The sequence below is a fragment of the Cinclus cinclus genome, chromosome 17 (assembly GCF_963662255.1).
Source record: "Cinclus cinclus chromosome 17, bCinCin1.1, whole genome shotgun sequence".
Classification (NCBI taxonomy): domain Eukaryota; kingdom Metazoa; phylum Chordata; class Aves; order Passeriformes; family Cinclidae; genus Cinclus; species Cinclus cinclus.
Window position 1 is genome coordinate 4,332,455 of NC_085062.1, and position 14,191 is coordinate 4,346,645.

Below are 14,191 nucleotides of genomic sequence, written 5' to 3' on the forward strand. Positions count from 1 at the left end.
TCGTTAATAACAATGTCTATTTAAGACACCTGTAAAAAGCCCATAACATCAGCTTAATGGGAGCAGTGGCTGGCTCAGGTGCTGCATCCTGCCTGGGCAATTACTGCACTGATGGAGAGCATGGAGAGTGGCCATGGATGGAGAGCACAGAGAGCAGCCACAGCCTCACTGCTGTGTCCCCACCTCTGCTGCTGGGAGTAGGGAGTGATGTGGAGAGTCATACATTCCAGTGCATCCCTCCTGCTGAATCCTGGTTTTAACCAATGCCTGGTTTATCTTGCCATGTCACAGCCACAGAAATGCCACTCAGAGCAGGACTGGGACAAGCAATCCCTTCACAGGGAATGTGGAATTTATCCAGAAGTGCAGCTTTTTCATGGTGACTTTGCCACCCAGGATGTAGTGGCATCCGGTGTTACTGATCCTGGTGACATCAGGAGCAGAGTGCTCAGGTGCTGCAGGGGCTGCGCTGTCTGGGAAGGCTGGGCCTCCACAAACTCCCCCAGTTTTTACCATCTCTCCCTTGCAAAACCTTCCTCTGGGCAGGCACCAGGTCTGGCATTCCCAGTGTGCCATAGACATCCCATGGCAGGGCTGGGAATTTTGGGAGCCAGCTAGGAACCAACCACCGTTCCCGTGTGCTGACGTGTATGTGCATGTGTCTGCATGTGTGAGTGTGTGGAGATTTTAAACACCTAATTTATTCCATCTATTAGATAGATTTTGTAGATTTAATCATTTTCACAGTTGGTGGCTCATTGGATACTCAAGATAAACTCCAAATGAAAGTATAATGGGAACGACAAATGAGTTTTCACACCAGAATGGCAGAAACTTGCTCAGGAAAGAGTTTGAAAGGAACAAAACTATATACATATATAATTTTTTTTTCTGCAGTGGCTTTTGCTGACTCCAGTAGGTTACCACAGTTAATTTCACCAGTTTTGTTCATCTGTAAAATTGCATAAAAGTGACATTTTTGTGCTCATTATAGGAACTGCTGATTTATGGCTGGTAAATGCAATGCTTTTCCATTTTTGGTGAGGTTCTCGTAGCAGCGCAAAGCACCCATGAAATTGCTTGTATAATGTAGTTTAAATCCAATCTCAGAGAAAGATTCCCCCGTTGGGTAAAGTGACATTTCCATTCTCCACACCGAGTTTATTTTAGGCCACTTACAAGTGACTCCTGTCAGCGGGAGGGGACAGCTCGATGCCGTGACCTGGTTTCTGCCGGGAGCAGGTGGGATTCGGCCAAGGGGAGGATGGTGCTGGGGTGCTGGGTCCCCTCATCCCGGTGGCACTGGACTCACCCCAGACTTTACTCCTGCAGGCGAGACGGCCCCCATGCATTCCCCGCGCTACCCCAGCCCCGCCGAGCTGGACGCCTACGCACAGAAGGTGGCCAACAGCCCGCTGACCATCAAGATCTTCCCCACCAACATCAGGGTCCCCCAGCACAAGCACCTTAACCGGACGGTGAACGGCTACGACACCACGGGGCAGCGGTACAGCCCCTACCCCCTGCACGCCGGCGGCTACCAGGGGCTGCTGGCCATCGTCAAAGCCTCCGGCAAAAGCGTGGTGAAGAACTCGGAGGGGAAGCGGACTAAGCTCTCTCCTGCCCAGGTGGGCGTCGCTCCCTACCCCGCCTCAAGCACTTTAGCTCAAGGTCCCTCCTGCGCCGGGCAGCTGAGCTACCACGGCAGCCAGAAGCAGCTGGAGGGTCCCGTGCCCCCTAACGTGACGGTGGCGGCCTCGGTGCTGCCGCTGGCGGGCAGGAGCCTGGCCCTGCCGCCCTCCAACCTGCCCTCCATCCAGAGCATCATCTACCAGATCAATCAGCAGTGCCAGGCGCAGGGCGCCCAGCCCGGTTGCCCGGCCATCGTGGCCGCCCACCCCAGCCCGGCCAAGCACGGCGCCTTCGGCCCCGGCTACGGCGGCACCGTCCTGCCCGAGTGCCGCAAGGGCGCCGAGCTGGCGCTGGGCTCCAACCCGGCCACCGCCACCCTGGCACCCAAGGCGGGCGTTTACCCCGAGGGCATGGACTACCTGGTGTGGCAGCAGAAGCAGCAGCAGCAGCAGCACCTGCGAATGTACAGCGGGGGCAGCGGCGGAGGGGGGGCCCTCAGCAAATCCCCCGAGACTTGCGCGGGCAACTCTCGGCCCTACGGGCTGGGCGGCGCGGCCGACAAGGTGAGCTCGTCCCCCTTGAACTGCATGCACGGCAACTTCGCGGTGGGGCAGTACTTCGCTCCCCCCTGGAACAGCATCCTGGTGACCCCCAACAGCGACTGTTACAACCCACCGGAGCTGGGGGCCGGGCCCCGTGAGCTGGGGGTGCCCCCGGGAGAGGGGTTGCCCAGCAAGACCCTCTGCAATACCTCCATCCTCAGCAGCAGCCTCCAGTCCCTGGAGTATCTCATCAACGACATCCACCCGCCCTGCATCAAGGAGCAGATGTTGGGCAAGGGCTACGAGACCGTGTCTGTGCCAAGGCTCTTGGACCACCAGCACGCCCACATCCGCCTGCCCGTCTACAGATAAGGGACTGATGCTGCTCTTCCCAAACCCAGGGCGAGGACTTTGGCGCGAGCTGCGGGTACCGGACCGCGGCAGCGAGGCGGGGGGACAGGGAGGGGGAACGCGGGGTCGGCTGCCAAAAGGGCTCCCGGGACACTGGCGTTGCACCGGGGTCCCCAGACTGGACACACCCGCGACCCGCTGGAAGCCGAGGCCGAAGGACCGCTTGTCTATATAGCTCAGAAATCATTTTATCTCCACGAATGTGAACAGGGAATTGCTACGAGTTGCTGCTATCCAGGGAGGGGAGGCTCTGCTGAGCTGGCAGAGCCTGGTGTCGTGGCTGGCCGGGAGGCTCCAGGGTGGGTCCCAGCCCAGTGTGTGGCCGGGAGGCTCCGTGGTGGCCGGTGCTGACCTGGCAGCTGTCCAGGAGGCTCCACAGTGGCCGGTCCTGGCACGGCAGTGGCTGGGAGGCTCCACGGTGGCCAGTGCCAGCCCAGTGGTGGCCAGTCCCAGCCCAGTGTGGCCACAGGGAGCTGGCGCCTGACCTGTAGCTGAAGTCCGTAACTTGCACTGCTTTGATTAAAGCTAATAACTGGGGACAGTCTGGAGGCTATTTAAGAAAAAAACACTTGAAAACTTGAACAGATTTTTTGATTTTTATAATTTTTTTTTTAGTTGACTAGGCTGTACATCTACGTGTTGGCTGCTACAGCGTCTCCTCCCACCCCTCTTCCTCCTCATCCTCCTCTTGCCCGGCCCCACAGTGGCCACCAGTTCCTATTCCCATTCAACCAGGAAGTTTGGGACCCCCTCAGCCCCTCTCTCCTGGGAACCCCCCAACTCTCACACTTCCAGACTGTTTTATTTCCCCCCTTACTGTCAGTTCTACCTTGGTTCTGGGTCGCGGTACCGGGGCGCTCACATACCTCCTTTTTTTCTGTATTTTTTTTTTTTAACCCAAACAATTCCAAAATGCTCATTATGGTCCGTTATTCACTCTGTGTAATTCTGTGTTTAATAGATTTGTTCATTTACAAAAGGCTCCTCACCATGAAATACAAAGTGTTTTGATGATTAAAGGTAAAAGAAGAATAATATCCCGATGAAACCCAAGGTGATTGTGCTCGGAAAAGAGGTACTGTATCCCTGAAAGCCTGTTCAAGCACTAAGTGCATTTACAAATCTCTGAGAATGTTTTTTTTTTATACTAAAATTGACCATTATATTCTACTGTGAGAAGTGCTGGCTGCACTATATTGTTTTAAAAATGAGAAAACAAAAAGAAAAAAAAAAAAGAAAAAAAAAAAACTACACAAAACCCGCAAGCCGTGTGTCCGGATGGTGTTTTTCCCAAAGTAAAACCAGGATCTTGCTGGATGTGTGCTCTGGAGTCTCTTTGCTTTGCTGTGGCCTCCCTCAGAGCCGGGACACACCCCCCCCCCCCCCCAACTCCAGGAGATTTTTAGGACACGGAGGAGCACCTATTAATATCCTGTTAATGATGCTGAGCCATTAATCCCTGGGCACCAGTCTCTGCCTCACACCCAAGGGTCTGCACATGGGACAAATCCCTGGGATTAGAGCTGTGGCCTCACGTGCACCCGTGGGACACCTGTCCCTTGTGGGGTGATGGGTGCTGGGGTCAGGCACCGTGTCCCCACCCCGTCACCAGCACAGGGGGTGGCATCTCCTCTGTCATCCGTCACCCACGGCCAGTTTCCCAATGTGTTTCCCCATGGCAGGGCCATTCCTGGTGCCCAGGTGGGATGGGGGCTCTTTGGTGCTCTTAAATCCGACCCCTCTGTTCTGCCCAGCAGAAGCAGTGGGTCAGTCACACCGGGATAATGGACCTGAATCCCAAATAGCTCCTGGCTGTGGATGCATCTCCCCAGCCCCTGTGTCCCATGGTGGAACAGACAGCATGGCCTTATCCCAGTCAGAGAGGGGACTGAGGGTGGCAGGGGCTCAGCTGCCCTCTGTGCATGACTGAGAGGGTACAGGGATGGGATGGGATGGGATGGGATGGGATGGGATGGGATGGGATGGGATGGGATGGGATGGGATGGGATGGGATGGGATGGGATGGGATGGGATGGGGACAAGGACAGGTAGGGTGATGGGGACACAGCCACGTGCCTGGAGCTGCCCCGTGGCTGTGAGCAGGGCTGGCAGCTCCATTTGTGTCGTTTGCTCACTCCCTGCATGGCTCCTCCAGAATTTCTGGCACGCCGGGAGGGGACCGCTCCGACACTGGCGTGACAGCCGATCCAGGGAACAAAGAGAAATTGGGACAAAAGGAAATTTTCACAGAGGTTAAGGTTTCTGATGGAGGTGGGGGGTGCCACTGACTGCCTGAACATTAAAATTAGTCGTCTGGAGGAAGATCTTTGCTCAGATCTTTGTCATTAAAAAGATGTCACATCAAAGGAATGTGGAGCGCGGTAGGGTCCCTCTGTGCAGGGCAGCCCCTCCTTGAGGACTCCCCCGCACCAAAGTGGGGACTCTACAAAGGCTGGGGTGCAGGAAGCTGTGCTGGGGGCTCCAGGAGAAACTTTGCTCCGTCAGCGGTGCCCGTGGGAGGAGGATTCATTAGCTCTGCCTCCATCAGATTTCCCAGCTCGCCATAAATCAGGGCGAGTGGCTGGGAGTGACGGCGTGATCCATCTTGCAGGTCTCCAAGTCATTACATTTCATTAGGAGGTGTGTGGGGGGTTTTTATTATTTAGCAGGTTAATTCTCCCCTCAGGTCGCTCCTTGGGAGGAGGATTTCGCTGGGCGCAGGGAGATTTTAACTGTGGGATACAAAATAAATGGGTCCCTCTTTGGCAGGCACCTGCCTCCAGGTAGGGCTGCTGCAGTGGCAGCTGTGGCAGGTGCAGGTGAGCACACCAAAATGTGCACAGACACCGGTGGGAGATGGGGCAGGGACACCTGAGGTACATCCCAGCACCGAGGATGACGACACCACAACCCATTGCCCTCCCATTCCATGGGGCACAGCACCCACGAGCACCGTGGGAACACGCTGAAGGAAACTATGCTGCTTCTGGCCTACAGATACCTTCCTATTCAAATAATATCAGTATTAATACTGATAATAATACAAATTTCTAAGGCAGGTGTGCATGAGGCTGATATTAAACTTAGCGGCCGCCTTTGCTGTTTGGGAGCGAGGAGGAGAGACAGGCAATATAAATTGCACGGCTGCAAAAGGACTTAAAAAAACCCATCTCTCATTTTGATTGATATTAGCTTCACAAATTAAGCTTTAGATTTATCTAAAAATAAATTTGCTTCCACGCTCTGCATTCTGGATGACAAGTGCTTTTCTTTTCCCTTTGTTGGGTTTGTCATCGCTGGCAGGATGGCGTGGGGAGGGGTGGGAGGGGGCCAAGGCTGAGCACCCCCTGTTCAGCGGCCTCTGGGGTGCCCCATTACCACAAATGAGGGTGAAACAGCTCAAGGCTTGGTGGGGCAGCGGCTAAAAGGGCCAAAGTTAATCCCTGAAGGTAGCAGAAGCATCCTGTGCTGGGATGTCACCATGGTGTCTGCGGTGTCCCCGTCCTCACAGAGCCACCGCAGGGTGCAGAGTGGTGATGCAGGGGCTTGGTGACAGCTGCCCTTCCCACAGCCCAAATCCTTTTAAAACCCACTGACACGTGGCCTCTTGGCTTTGGGGCATCAAGATCTGCACGGGAGGGGAGAAAATTGGTTTTTATCTCATTTTACTGGAAAATCACATCTCGGGTGCTGCAGCTGGGGGCAGTCACGGTGTTGTGCCCATCTCTGGCACATTGGGTGGCTGAATCCTGTTCCAGGGCTCCCCAGCCACCACACATGGCCCAGCCAGGACTGGCCACTCTGGACCTGTGGTCACCCAGCCGGGTGAAAGCCAAGTTTATTATTTTCACCCAAGAACTGTCCTAGAAGCAGAGCAGCTCAGCTCCTCATTCGATTATGAAGCAGGAGCTGCCACCTCCGCCTCTCCCAAGGAGCGATAATGAAACATATTCATCCTTCACCCTGGGGAAATACTTAAACCACAATATGAGAGATGTATGTAAATCACATTTAAACGGAGACGGTGCCGTTAACGCTGACGGCGACTCATCAAGCTGGAAGATGAAGTGTCCCCTCTGCTGCTAAAGCATTTACTGAGAGACCTGGGCTGTCCCCAGGGTCCCCAGGCTGTCCCCAGGGTCTCTGTCAGTGTCGCCGTGTCACCATGCCACTGGTGCCTACCCAAAGCGCTCCTTCACACCTGCACAACGTCCAGCTGTTAAAGCAATGCCCACCACTGCAGGTGGCTGGGAGGATGAGGAGGAAAGGAGTTACAGAGGGGTGATGGATGGGATGGGGAGAGGATGGGAATGGGATGGGGACGCACGGGGATGGGCTAGGGATGGGAGGGGATGGGGTAGGGATGCGATAGGGATGGGATGCCAAGCACTGTTTTGTCCCCGGCCTGGTAGCGGCCCCACCGCTGCGCTCGGGGTGCGGGGTCGGGCTCGGCCCGGGCTCCCCGCGCCCGCCGGGGCCGGTCCCGCATCGCGCGGTGTGGGCTGCCCTCCAGTGGAGCCACGGTGCATCGCATCCCTGCACCGCACCTGTGCATCGCATCCCCGTACCACACCTGTACACCACATCCCTGTACCACACCTGTACACCACATCCCTGTACCACACCTGTACACATCCCCGTACCACACCTGTACACCACATCCCTGTACCACACCTGTACAAAACATATCTGTACCACACCTGTACACATCCCTGTACCACACCTGTACATCACATCCCTGTACCACACCTGTACACCACATCCCTGTACCACACCTGTACACATCCCTGTACCACACCTGTACACCACATCCCTGTACCACACCTGTACAAAACATATCTGTACCACACCTGTACACATCCCTGTACCACACCTGTACATCACATCCCTGTACCACACCTGTACACATCCCTGCACCGCACCTGTGCATCACATCCCCATACCACACCTGTACACATCCCCGTACCACACCTGTACACATCCCTGTACCACACCTGTACATCACATCCCTGTACCACACCTGTACATCACATCCCTGCACCACACCTGAGATCAGCATGATGGGTGATCGTGCCCAAAGGCACGGCATGGCTTGGCCTGGTTTGGTTTGGCTTAGCACGGCCAAGCCAAGCTCCTCCATCCCCAGGATCACTCAGCGCTGGGAGGAGGCAGCGGTGGCGGGTCAGTCTTTATTAGTAAATAAATAATTGTATAAATCTTGTGCAAAACTCTGTGGCAACACCATCGGCCTCGGCGGGCAGCGGGGGCCGAGTTCCCCACCCCCGGCCCGGGCCGAGGCTCCCGGCACGGCACAGCCCCGGCCCCGGCACAGCGAAGTGAAGCGATGGCACCGGAGCTCGCCGGTGAGAGCCGCGACCGCCGGCACCGCTGGGGCAGGACCAGGACATCCGATCCGGGCTGGATACCTGCCGGGACAGCGGCTGCAGGAGGGACAGAGGCTGCGCGAATCCCTGAGGAGCAGACAAGCACCATCCAGCTCAGGCGAGATTCCAGAGCCCGGGCAGAGTCCATGAGCAGCCGGTGCTGCCGTGCTAGAGCGGGGAGCTCGGGGCATGGCCGTGCCGCCGCTCCCGCTGCTCCGCTGCGCCCATGGTCCCCAGGGGCACCACCACCTCCTCGGGAGGGCAGCTCTTGTTCAGCTCCACCACGCGTGGCACCACCGTCGACCACCGATCTGTGGAAAGGGTGGGAGGTGCGCAGTGCCGGGAGCCTGTGGCTGCTCCCCAGCCCCCCAGATCTGCTCCTGGGGCTCATCAGAGGCTGCAAACAGCATCCTGAGGGATGCTCCCAGCCCGCAGCACGGTGCTCACCTCTTCGCAGCCGGCCCATGGTGTGGGAGAAGCCGTAGTACTGGTATGTGTCGCTCTTGCCCGGGTCCTCACTGATGATGCCCAGATTCTGGTTCCAGTGGGACCAGTTCACCTCATCCACCCTGTGGGGAAGGTCAGACCTGCAGGGGCTGCACGGAGTGCCCGGGAGCCAGGGCAGGATCTCCAGCACTCACCTGCAATGCCAGCTGCCTCCAGATCGGTGCAAAGCACCCAGTAAATGAGGCACCAACCCCTCAAAATGCTGCTGGCTCTGCTGGGAGAGGCTCAACTGCTCCCCAGCGAGGGTGCCCACCTTTACCTGAAGCACCAGCGGCGGTCAGGGGTCCCATCCGTGCCCTTTCCCACAGTGACCATCTCCCCAGAGCGGAACGCTTTCCGCAGGAACACCGGGAAGGAGCGCTCGATGTCCAGGATGGTGGTGGCCCACTGCCAGGGACACCAGGGACTGCTTGAGCATGCAGGTGCCTTACCCATGGAGCTTGGCATGCCTTGATGCCACAGCCCCTCGGGCACAGGCAGCCCCTGGAGCCCCCTCTCCCACCCTCAGGGTGGTACCTGCAGCTTCCAGATGTGCTTGCTCTCCTTGGAGACTTGGCCCACGGTCTCGCCCATGAGGGCGATGAGCATGTTGAGGAGGAGCACAAAGGTGAGGATGATGTAGGTGACAAGGAGGATGATGAAGACACCCGGGTACTTGGCGCTCTCGAGCATCTCCAGGTCGCCCATGCCGATGGTGAGCTTGAAGAGGTCGAGCAGGAAGGTGCTGAAGGTCTGGCTGTCCCGGCAGGATGGGTAGGTGGGCACTGTGCAGTTGGACTTCTCACTGCAGGACTCACTGCTGGGACACGGGTTGAGGAGGGACACCAGGGCTGAGGGAGAAGGGACAGCGAGTCCGCAGGGGCAATGGCAAGGACAGGATCCACAATGGGCCCCAGTGTGGCTCCATGCTGGCTGAGACTTTCTCCACCACGGGAGGAGGCAAAGGCTGAGCCTGTGGGGGGGTAGGATGGAGCCTATGCTGAGCCACAGGACTCATCCTTCCCCCAGCCAGGGGACCTGGCTGGTTACCTGATGCGTAGCCAATCATGAAGAGCAGGTAGACCAGAAGGAAGCGGAACAAGTCTTTGAAGAGGATCTGAAAGTGATGGAAAGCAGGGTGAAGTGTGCTGGACCACAGCATCATCATCAAGCTGTGCTGCCAGCACAACTGAGCTGAGAGCAGGGCACTGGAGATCCACAGGAACCCTTCCCAAAGCCTGAAAGAACCTCTTTAGGCTGCACTTCCACAGGAGGATCACCCCTGGAAAAGGACAAAACCCACAACCCCACCAGACCTTCTGGATCATGATGCTGTAGGTCCCTGTCAGTTTGAGCCCACGGGTGAAGTACAGGGCGTTCATCCAGCCCAGGACCAGTGCAAAGACCATGACAGCCAGGTAGGCCTCGATGCCACCCAGGTACAGCCCCGCCGTGACAATCACCAGCACCGAGTAGATGAAGCTGGAGGAGAATTGGGGTCAGACCCTGAAGCCACAAGCCTGGGGGTGTGGTGGCTCATGGTGGCCCTGGGGGTTCCCCACATACTAGAGCAGCTGGAAGGAGCCATCTATGAAGAAGGAGTTCACACCTGGGCACTTCTTCATGAACAGGTCTTTGATCTGTGAAAGACAAGCAGAGGTTGGAGGGTCTTGAATGGCAGGGTCTGGGGCCACTGTGGCAGCCGTGGATGCCTCAGGGCTTGGGGCTGTCACCCCTGAAGACCCCAAGAGTTCAGTGGTCCCACAGGAGGACCCCCTGCCTTGCCACACTGACATTTGTGCAGAAGAAGAGGATTCCAGTGAGCAGGGTGATGATCTCCCCGGCCAGGCGCAGGTAGTCAGCGGTGCTGGTGTAGGGGTAGGGTGGCTGTGAGGAGAGGACAGAGCTGAGCTGCTCCCCCATCCCCTGGCACAGAGACCCAGCAGACCTCCCAGGGCTGGCCCCTGGGGCTGTGCCAGCGTGGGGACTCACAGGGCCTTCCATGGGGCGGTAGTAGGCGACGAGGGTGAAGATGATCATAGCGCTGAGGTAGGAGACCACACTGATGTAGAAGGAGACAGCCCCAAACTTGCGCCACTTGTCCCTCAGCAGCTCGTTGATGGGCTCCACAGCCAGCATCTCGTGGCGGTTCTGGTGGCACACGGGTGATGACAGAGTGGACAGGGCCACCCGCTCCCCTCCAGACCCCCCCAGTGCCTCCCAGCCCCTTCACACCTCGATCTTGCTGTTATAGACGAGGATCTCCAGCACGGACACCTCCTCCCCACAGGTGTCCAGCGAGGAGAGGTCATAGAGGGAGGAGTAAACGGGGCCGTAAGCCCAGTCCTTGAACTTTCGGGAGAGGTGCCGGGCGTCCTCATCCGTGATCTCCCGCCGGATGATGTGCTGGAAGATCTGCCGGAGGGAGGGAGGACTGCTACTCACAGACCTGGTCCTACCTGCTTGGGGCACCCTGCCCTTCTCCCACCCCTTCCTGGGTGCATCCCCCAGCCCACTCCCTGCACCCCAGTGCGCTCAGGGCGCTCCCAGGTGCTCCTGGGGTGATGCAAAGACACTGTCGCAGCCCTCCAGGATGCTGCAGCTTTTGCATTATTGGTGACTCCCCTGCCGGCCCCACCGGAGGCCAAGGGCGGGTCAGGGGAGAAGAAGGGTTGCGTGAGGGTCTGGAGTTAATTAGGAAAGGGCCAGAAAGCAAAGGGGTGTTAATTAGCCAGGTTAATAGGCTGCACATCCAGGTTTTCCCCAGCATCTGCAGAGAGAAGCCATGCACGCACTGAGTGTGACGGGGCTCAGCAGGGATGGCAGGGAGACGTCCCCCAGTACAGGAGGGACACCGTACCCCGATCTTGCCGGTCTTGGCTGCCATCATGAGCGGGGAGAGGCCATCGTTGTTGAGCAGGGTCTCCAGGTTGGTGTCGGGAAAGAGCTTGGCGCACTTGACAAGGAGCAGGTCGTACATCTTGGTGACAAACTTGGTGTTCTCGCGGGTGTTGTCGGCGATGGCCACCAGGGCGTGCAGCACGGTGTTGCCGCGGGAGTCCTGGCGCCGCAGGTCCGCCTGCTTGTGCCCGTTCTCCGTCAGGTAGTGCACGATGTGCGGCTGGTTGGTGCAGGCGGCCAGCGAGAGGGGCAGCTCACCTGCGGGGACAACACCGGGGTTCCTGTCACCCCTTCCCCGCTGCGGGGACGCCTTGGGGTGCAGCCCCCCGAGTCCCTCGCTGCTCACCGAAGTAGAAGTAGCCACCCTCGCACTTGGGCTGGAAGAAGCGGCCGCGGGCCTGGGCATGGACGTCTGCTCCTTTCTCCACCAGCAGCTCCACGTAGTGCTTGCAGCGGCGCTCGATGGCGATGTGCAGGGCTGTCTGACCTGCGACACCACCGCCCGTCAGCCACCGCCCTGGCCCGGGACCTCCCCAGGTCCCTTCTCTGGTCCCTGAACCACCCCAGTGTCCCCCATGCCCTGGCGGGGCCAGCAGTGGTCCCACGCCCCCCACCTCGGTAGTAGACGTCCCTGAAGGGCGAGTTAATGAACTCCCGCATGTTTCCCGTCTTCTCGGCGATGTCCAGCAGGACGGGGATGGTGTCGTTCTTGCCCCCGCTCAGGTTGAGCAGGGCTTTGGGCAGGCAGGTCTTTCCCGTGGAGGGCTCTGCGAGTGGAGGGTGCTGAGTGGGGTGGGGGCAAACCCCTCAGCCCCCTGGCTCCCCAAGCCACAGCTGTGCATCCCCCAGGAATCACCAGCGGCCGCGGCACAGCCCTGGCACCACGGAAAGGAGCACCCAGGTGCTCACCTCGGAACTCCTCGTCTGTGAGGCGCTTCTTGTGGGTGAGCAGGAAGGAGAGGAGCCCATCCAGGCCCGCAGGGGACCCCCGGGACACGATGTCGAAGAGGATGGGTCTGTTGAAGACCTTGAGGACGGGGGGCGGGTCGGGAGCCGGCCCCTTTGCGGCCGGCGGCTGCTTCCTGCGGGAGAGACGCCAGAGCTGGGAATAGGAGCCGCTGCCTCGGCTTCCCTCACCTGTGCAACGAGCTTGGGGGTGCTCAGCCACTGGGGACAGGCACGTGGGGACACCTCCCGGCTGGGGTCACCTAAGAGTTCAGGGAAGCCTCCCCATCCACAGCAGTCCAGTGCTCCCAGTGCCTTGCCAGCTCCCAGCCGGGTGCTGCCGCGCTTGGGGCCCCCAGCCGTGCCCCCCGGGAGGGACGGACCGAGGGCTTGGTCACGCTCCGGCACCACGGGTGAAGCCAGACCGGTCGGAGCAGTCTGCAGCAGTGGGGGATGGACGAGGGATAGCTCCGGGCACGGGCAATGGGGGCACCGGTCTGTTCCAGGCACTGGGAATGGGGGCATCGGTCAGCTCCGGGCACCGGGAATGGGGGCATCGGTCAGCTCCGGGCACCGGTCAGCTCCGGGCACCGGGAATGGGGGCATCGGTCAGCTCCGGGCACCGGTCAGCTCCGGGCACCGGGAATGGGGGCATCGGTCAGCTCCGGGCACCGGTCAGCTCCGGGCACCGGGAATGGGGGCATCGGTCAGCTCCGGGCACCGGGAATGGGGGCAGGAGGGACGGCGGCTGCCCCAGCTGAAGGCTCATGGGGCATCCTGGCCCCCTCCACCCACGTCCACGGGAGAACATCCCGCTCTCCTAAGCCGGCTGCACCCCTGGGTGGGGACACTGGCGGGCCGCCCCAGGTGCCCGGCACAGAGGGGCATTGTGCGTCCGGCCGCGGGCTGACCCCCCCGGCTCCGGTTTCCTGGCGCGGGCAGGGCGGAGGCCCCTCCTGAAAAGCCTTTTCATGCCGCAGCCAGACGGCCGCACCGGCCAGGGGAGCGGCCGGGCGCACAGAGCTTCTTTCATGGCGCCCGTAAGGGGGAAGGGGAGCGCGCTCCCGGCCCTGCGGTACCGGGGGCTGCGGACCCCCACTACGGCATGGCACAGGGATGGCACATCGCTGGGAGCTGCTCCCTGCGGGCGGCACCCCTGCCCAAAGCACCCCAAAGTGCCGCTCGAAGGTCTACTAGCTACTGAACATCCCCATCCCCACCGGGGTGCCCCCACCCCAGCACCCTCCGCCGCACCGGGGGGCGCGGGGGTCCCGTACTCACTCCACGACCCTCCTGCGCCAGCGCTTGTTCTCGCTGGGGTGGTGGCGGTAGGTGCCGTAGTCGAAGAGGGTATCCATGGGGGCTTTCTTGGGCGCGGGGACCACGGGGGACTCGTAGATGGTGGCCTCCAGCAGCTCCATGGGCTTCGGGGCGCCCTTCCGAAAAGCCCCGTGGAATTTCATGCGGAGGTTTTGCTTTCCATCTCCGGCGCCGAGGGGACCCCGGGCTGCCTCGGCGGGGCTCGGGGTGTCCTCGCTCTCGAACAGGTTGGCCAGAGAGGAGAGCGGGAAGGTTTCGTTCTGGAGGGAGCCGTCCTCCCCCGCGCCCTCCCCGGCATCGCGCGGGGAATCCTCGGTGTCTGCCATGGTCCCTGCCCGGAGGGACGGGCACGACTGACCTGCCTGGCTGGCTGTGACCTGCTTCCACGAGAGCAGGAGACCTGGCAGAGGAAAACCCCGTGTCACCCCCAAAAGACCCTCCCCGTCCTCTCCCCGGGGCACCGAGCCCCGCGGCGGGACAGGTCCCTCACCCACCCTGGAAGAGATTGGGGCCGGCGGGACTCTTTGTAGCTCAGAGTTTCCCGGACTGTCCTGCCTTGTCCCGGCTCTC

General features: G+C 59.7%; 2 protein-coding genes across 6 annotated transcripts in view; one reads left to right on the plus strand and one right to left on the minus strand.

Annotated features, from left to right (window-relative positions):
- The window catches only part of FAM222A (family with sequence similarity 222 member A), a 28,568-nt gene extending 24,448 nt beyond the window's left edge, over positions 1–4,120 (plus strand). For all 5 annotated transcript variants that reach the window (XM_062504584.1, XM_062504579.1, XM_062504580.1 and 2 more), the window contains one exon: positions 1,333–4,120. In XM_062504584.1, coding sequence (XP_062360568.1) covers positions 1,333–2,546 — 1,214 coding nt within the window. In that variant the 3' untranslated portion in view covers positions 2,547–4,120. The remainder of the gene's footprint in view (positions 1–1,332) is intronic.
- A 4,017-nt stretch (positions 4,121–8,137) lies between these two features.
- TRPV4 (transient receptor potential cation channel subfamily V member 4) lies at positions 8,138–13,947 on the minus strand. The gene is made up of 15 exons (XM_062504330.1): positions 13,583–13,947; positions 12,266–12,438; positions 11,971–12,123; positions 11,703–11,843; positions 11,316–11,614; positions 10,691–10,870; positions 10,448–10,606; positions 10,250–10,342; positions 10,022–10,095; positions 9,772–9,937; positions 9,506–9,572; positions 8,993–9,306; positions 8,736–8,863; positions 8,417–8,538; positions 8,138–8,280 (listed from the first exon to the last, which is right to left on the minus strand). The coding sequence occupies exons 1-15, from the start codon at positions 13,945–13,947 to the stop codon at positions 8,138–8,140; spliced, it is 2,577 nt and encodes an 858-aa protein (XP_062360314.1).
- Positions 13,948–14,191: the final 244 nt, after the last annotated feature.

What these genes read in the sequence shown, in the direction of transcription:
- TRPV4 (XM_062504330.1), bottom strand. Translation starts at nt 13,947, where the DNA reads ATGGCAGACACCGAGGATTCCCCGCGCGATGCCGGGGAGGGCGCGGGG. An exon ending in GGGTGGCTACTTCTACTTCG is followed by an intron (nt 11,615 to 11,702) that starts GTGAGCAGCGAG and finishes TTGTCCCCGCAG; the next exon opens with GTGAGCTGCCCCTCTCGCTG. An exon ending in CCAAGACCGGCAAGATCGGG is followed by an intron (nt 10,871 to 11,315) that starts GTACGGTGTCCC and finishes TCCCTCCGGCAG; the next exon opens with ATCTTCCAGCACATCATCCG.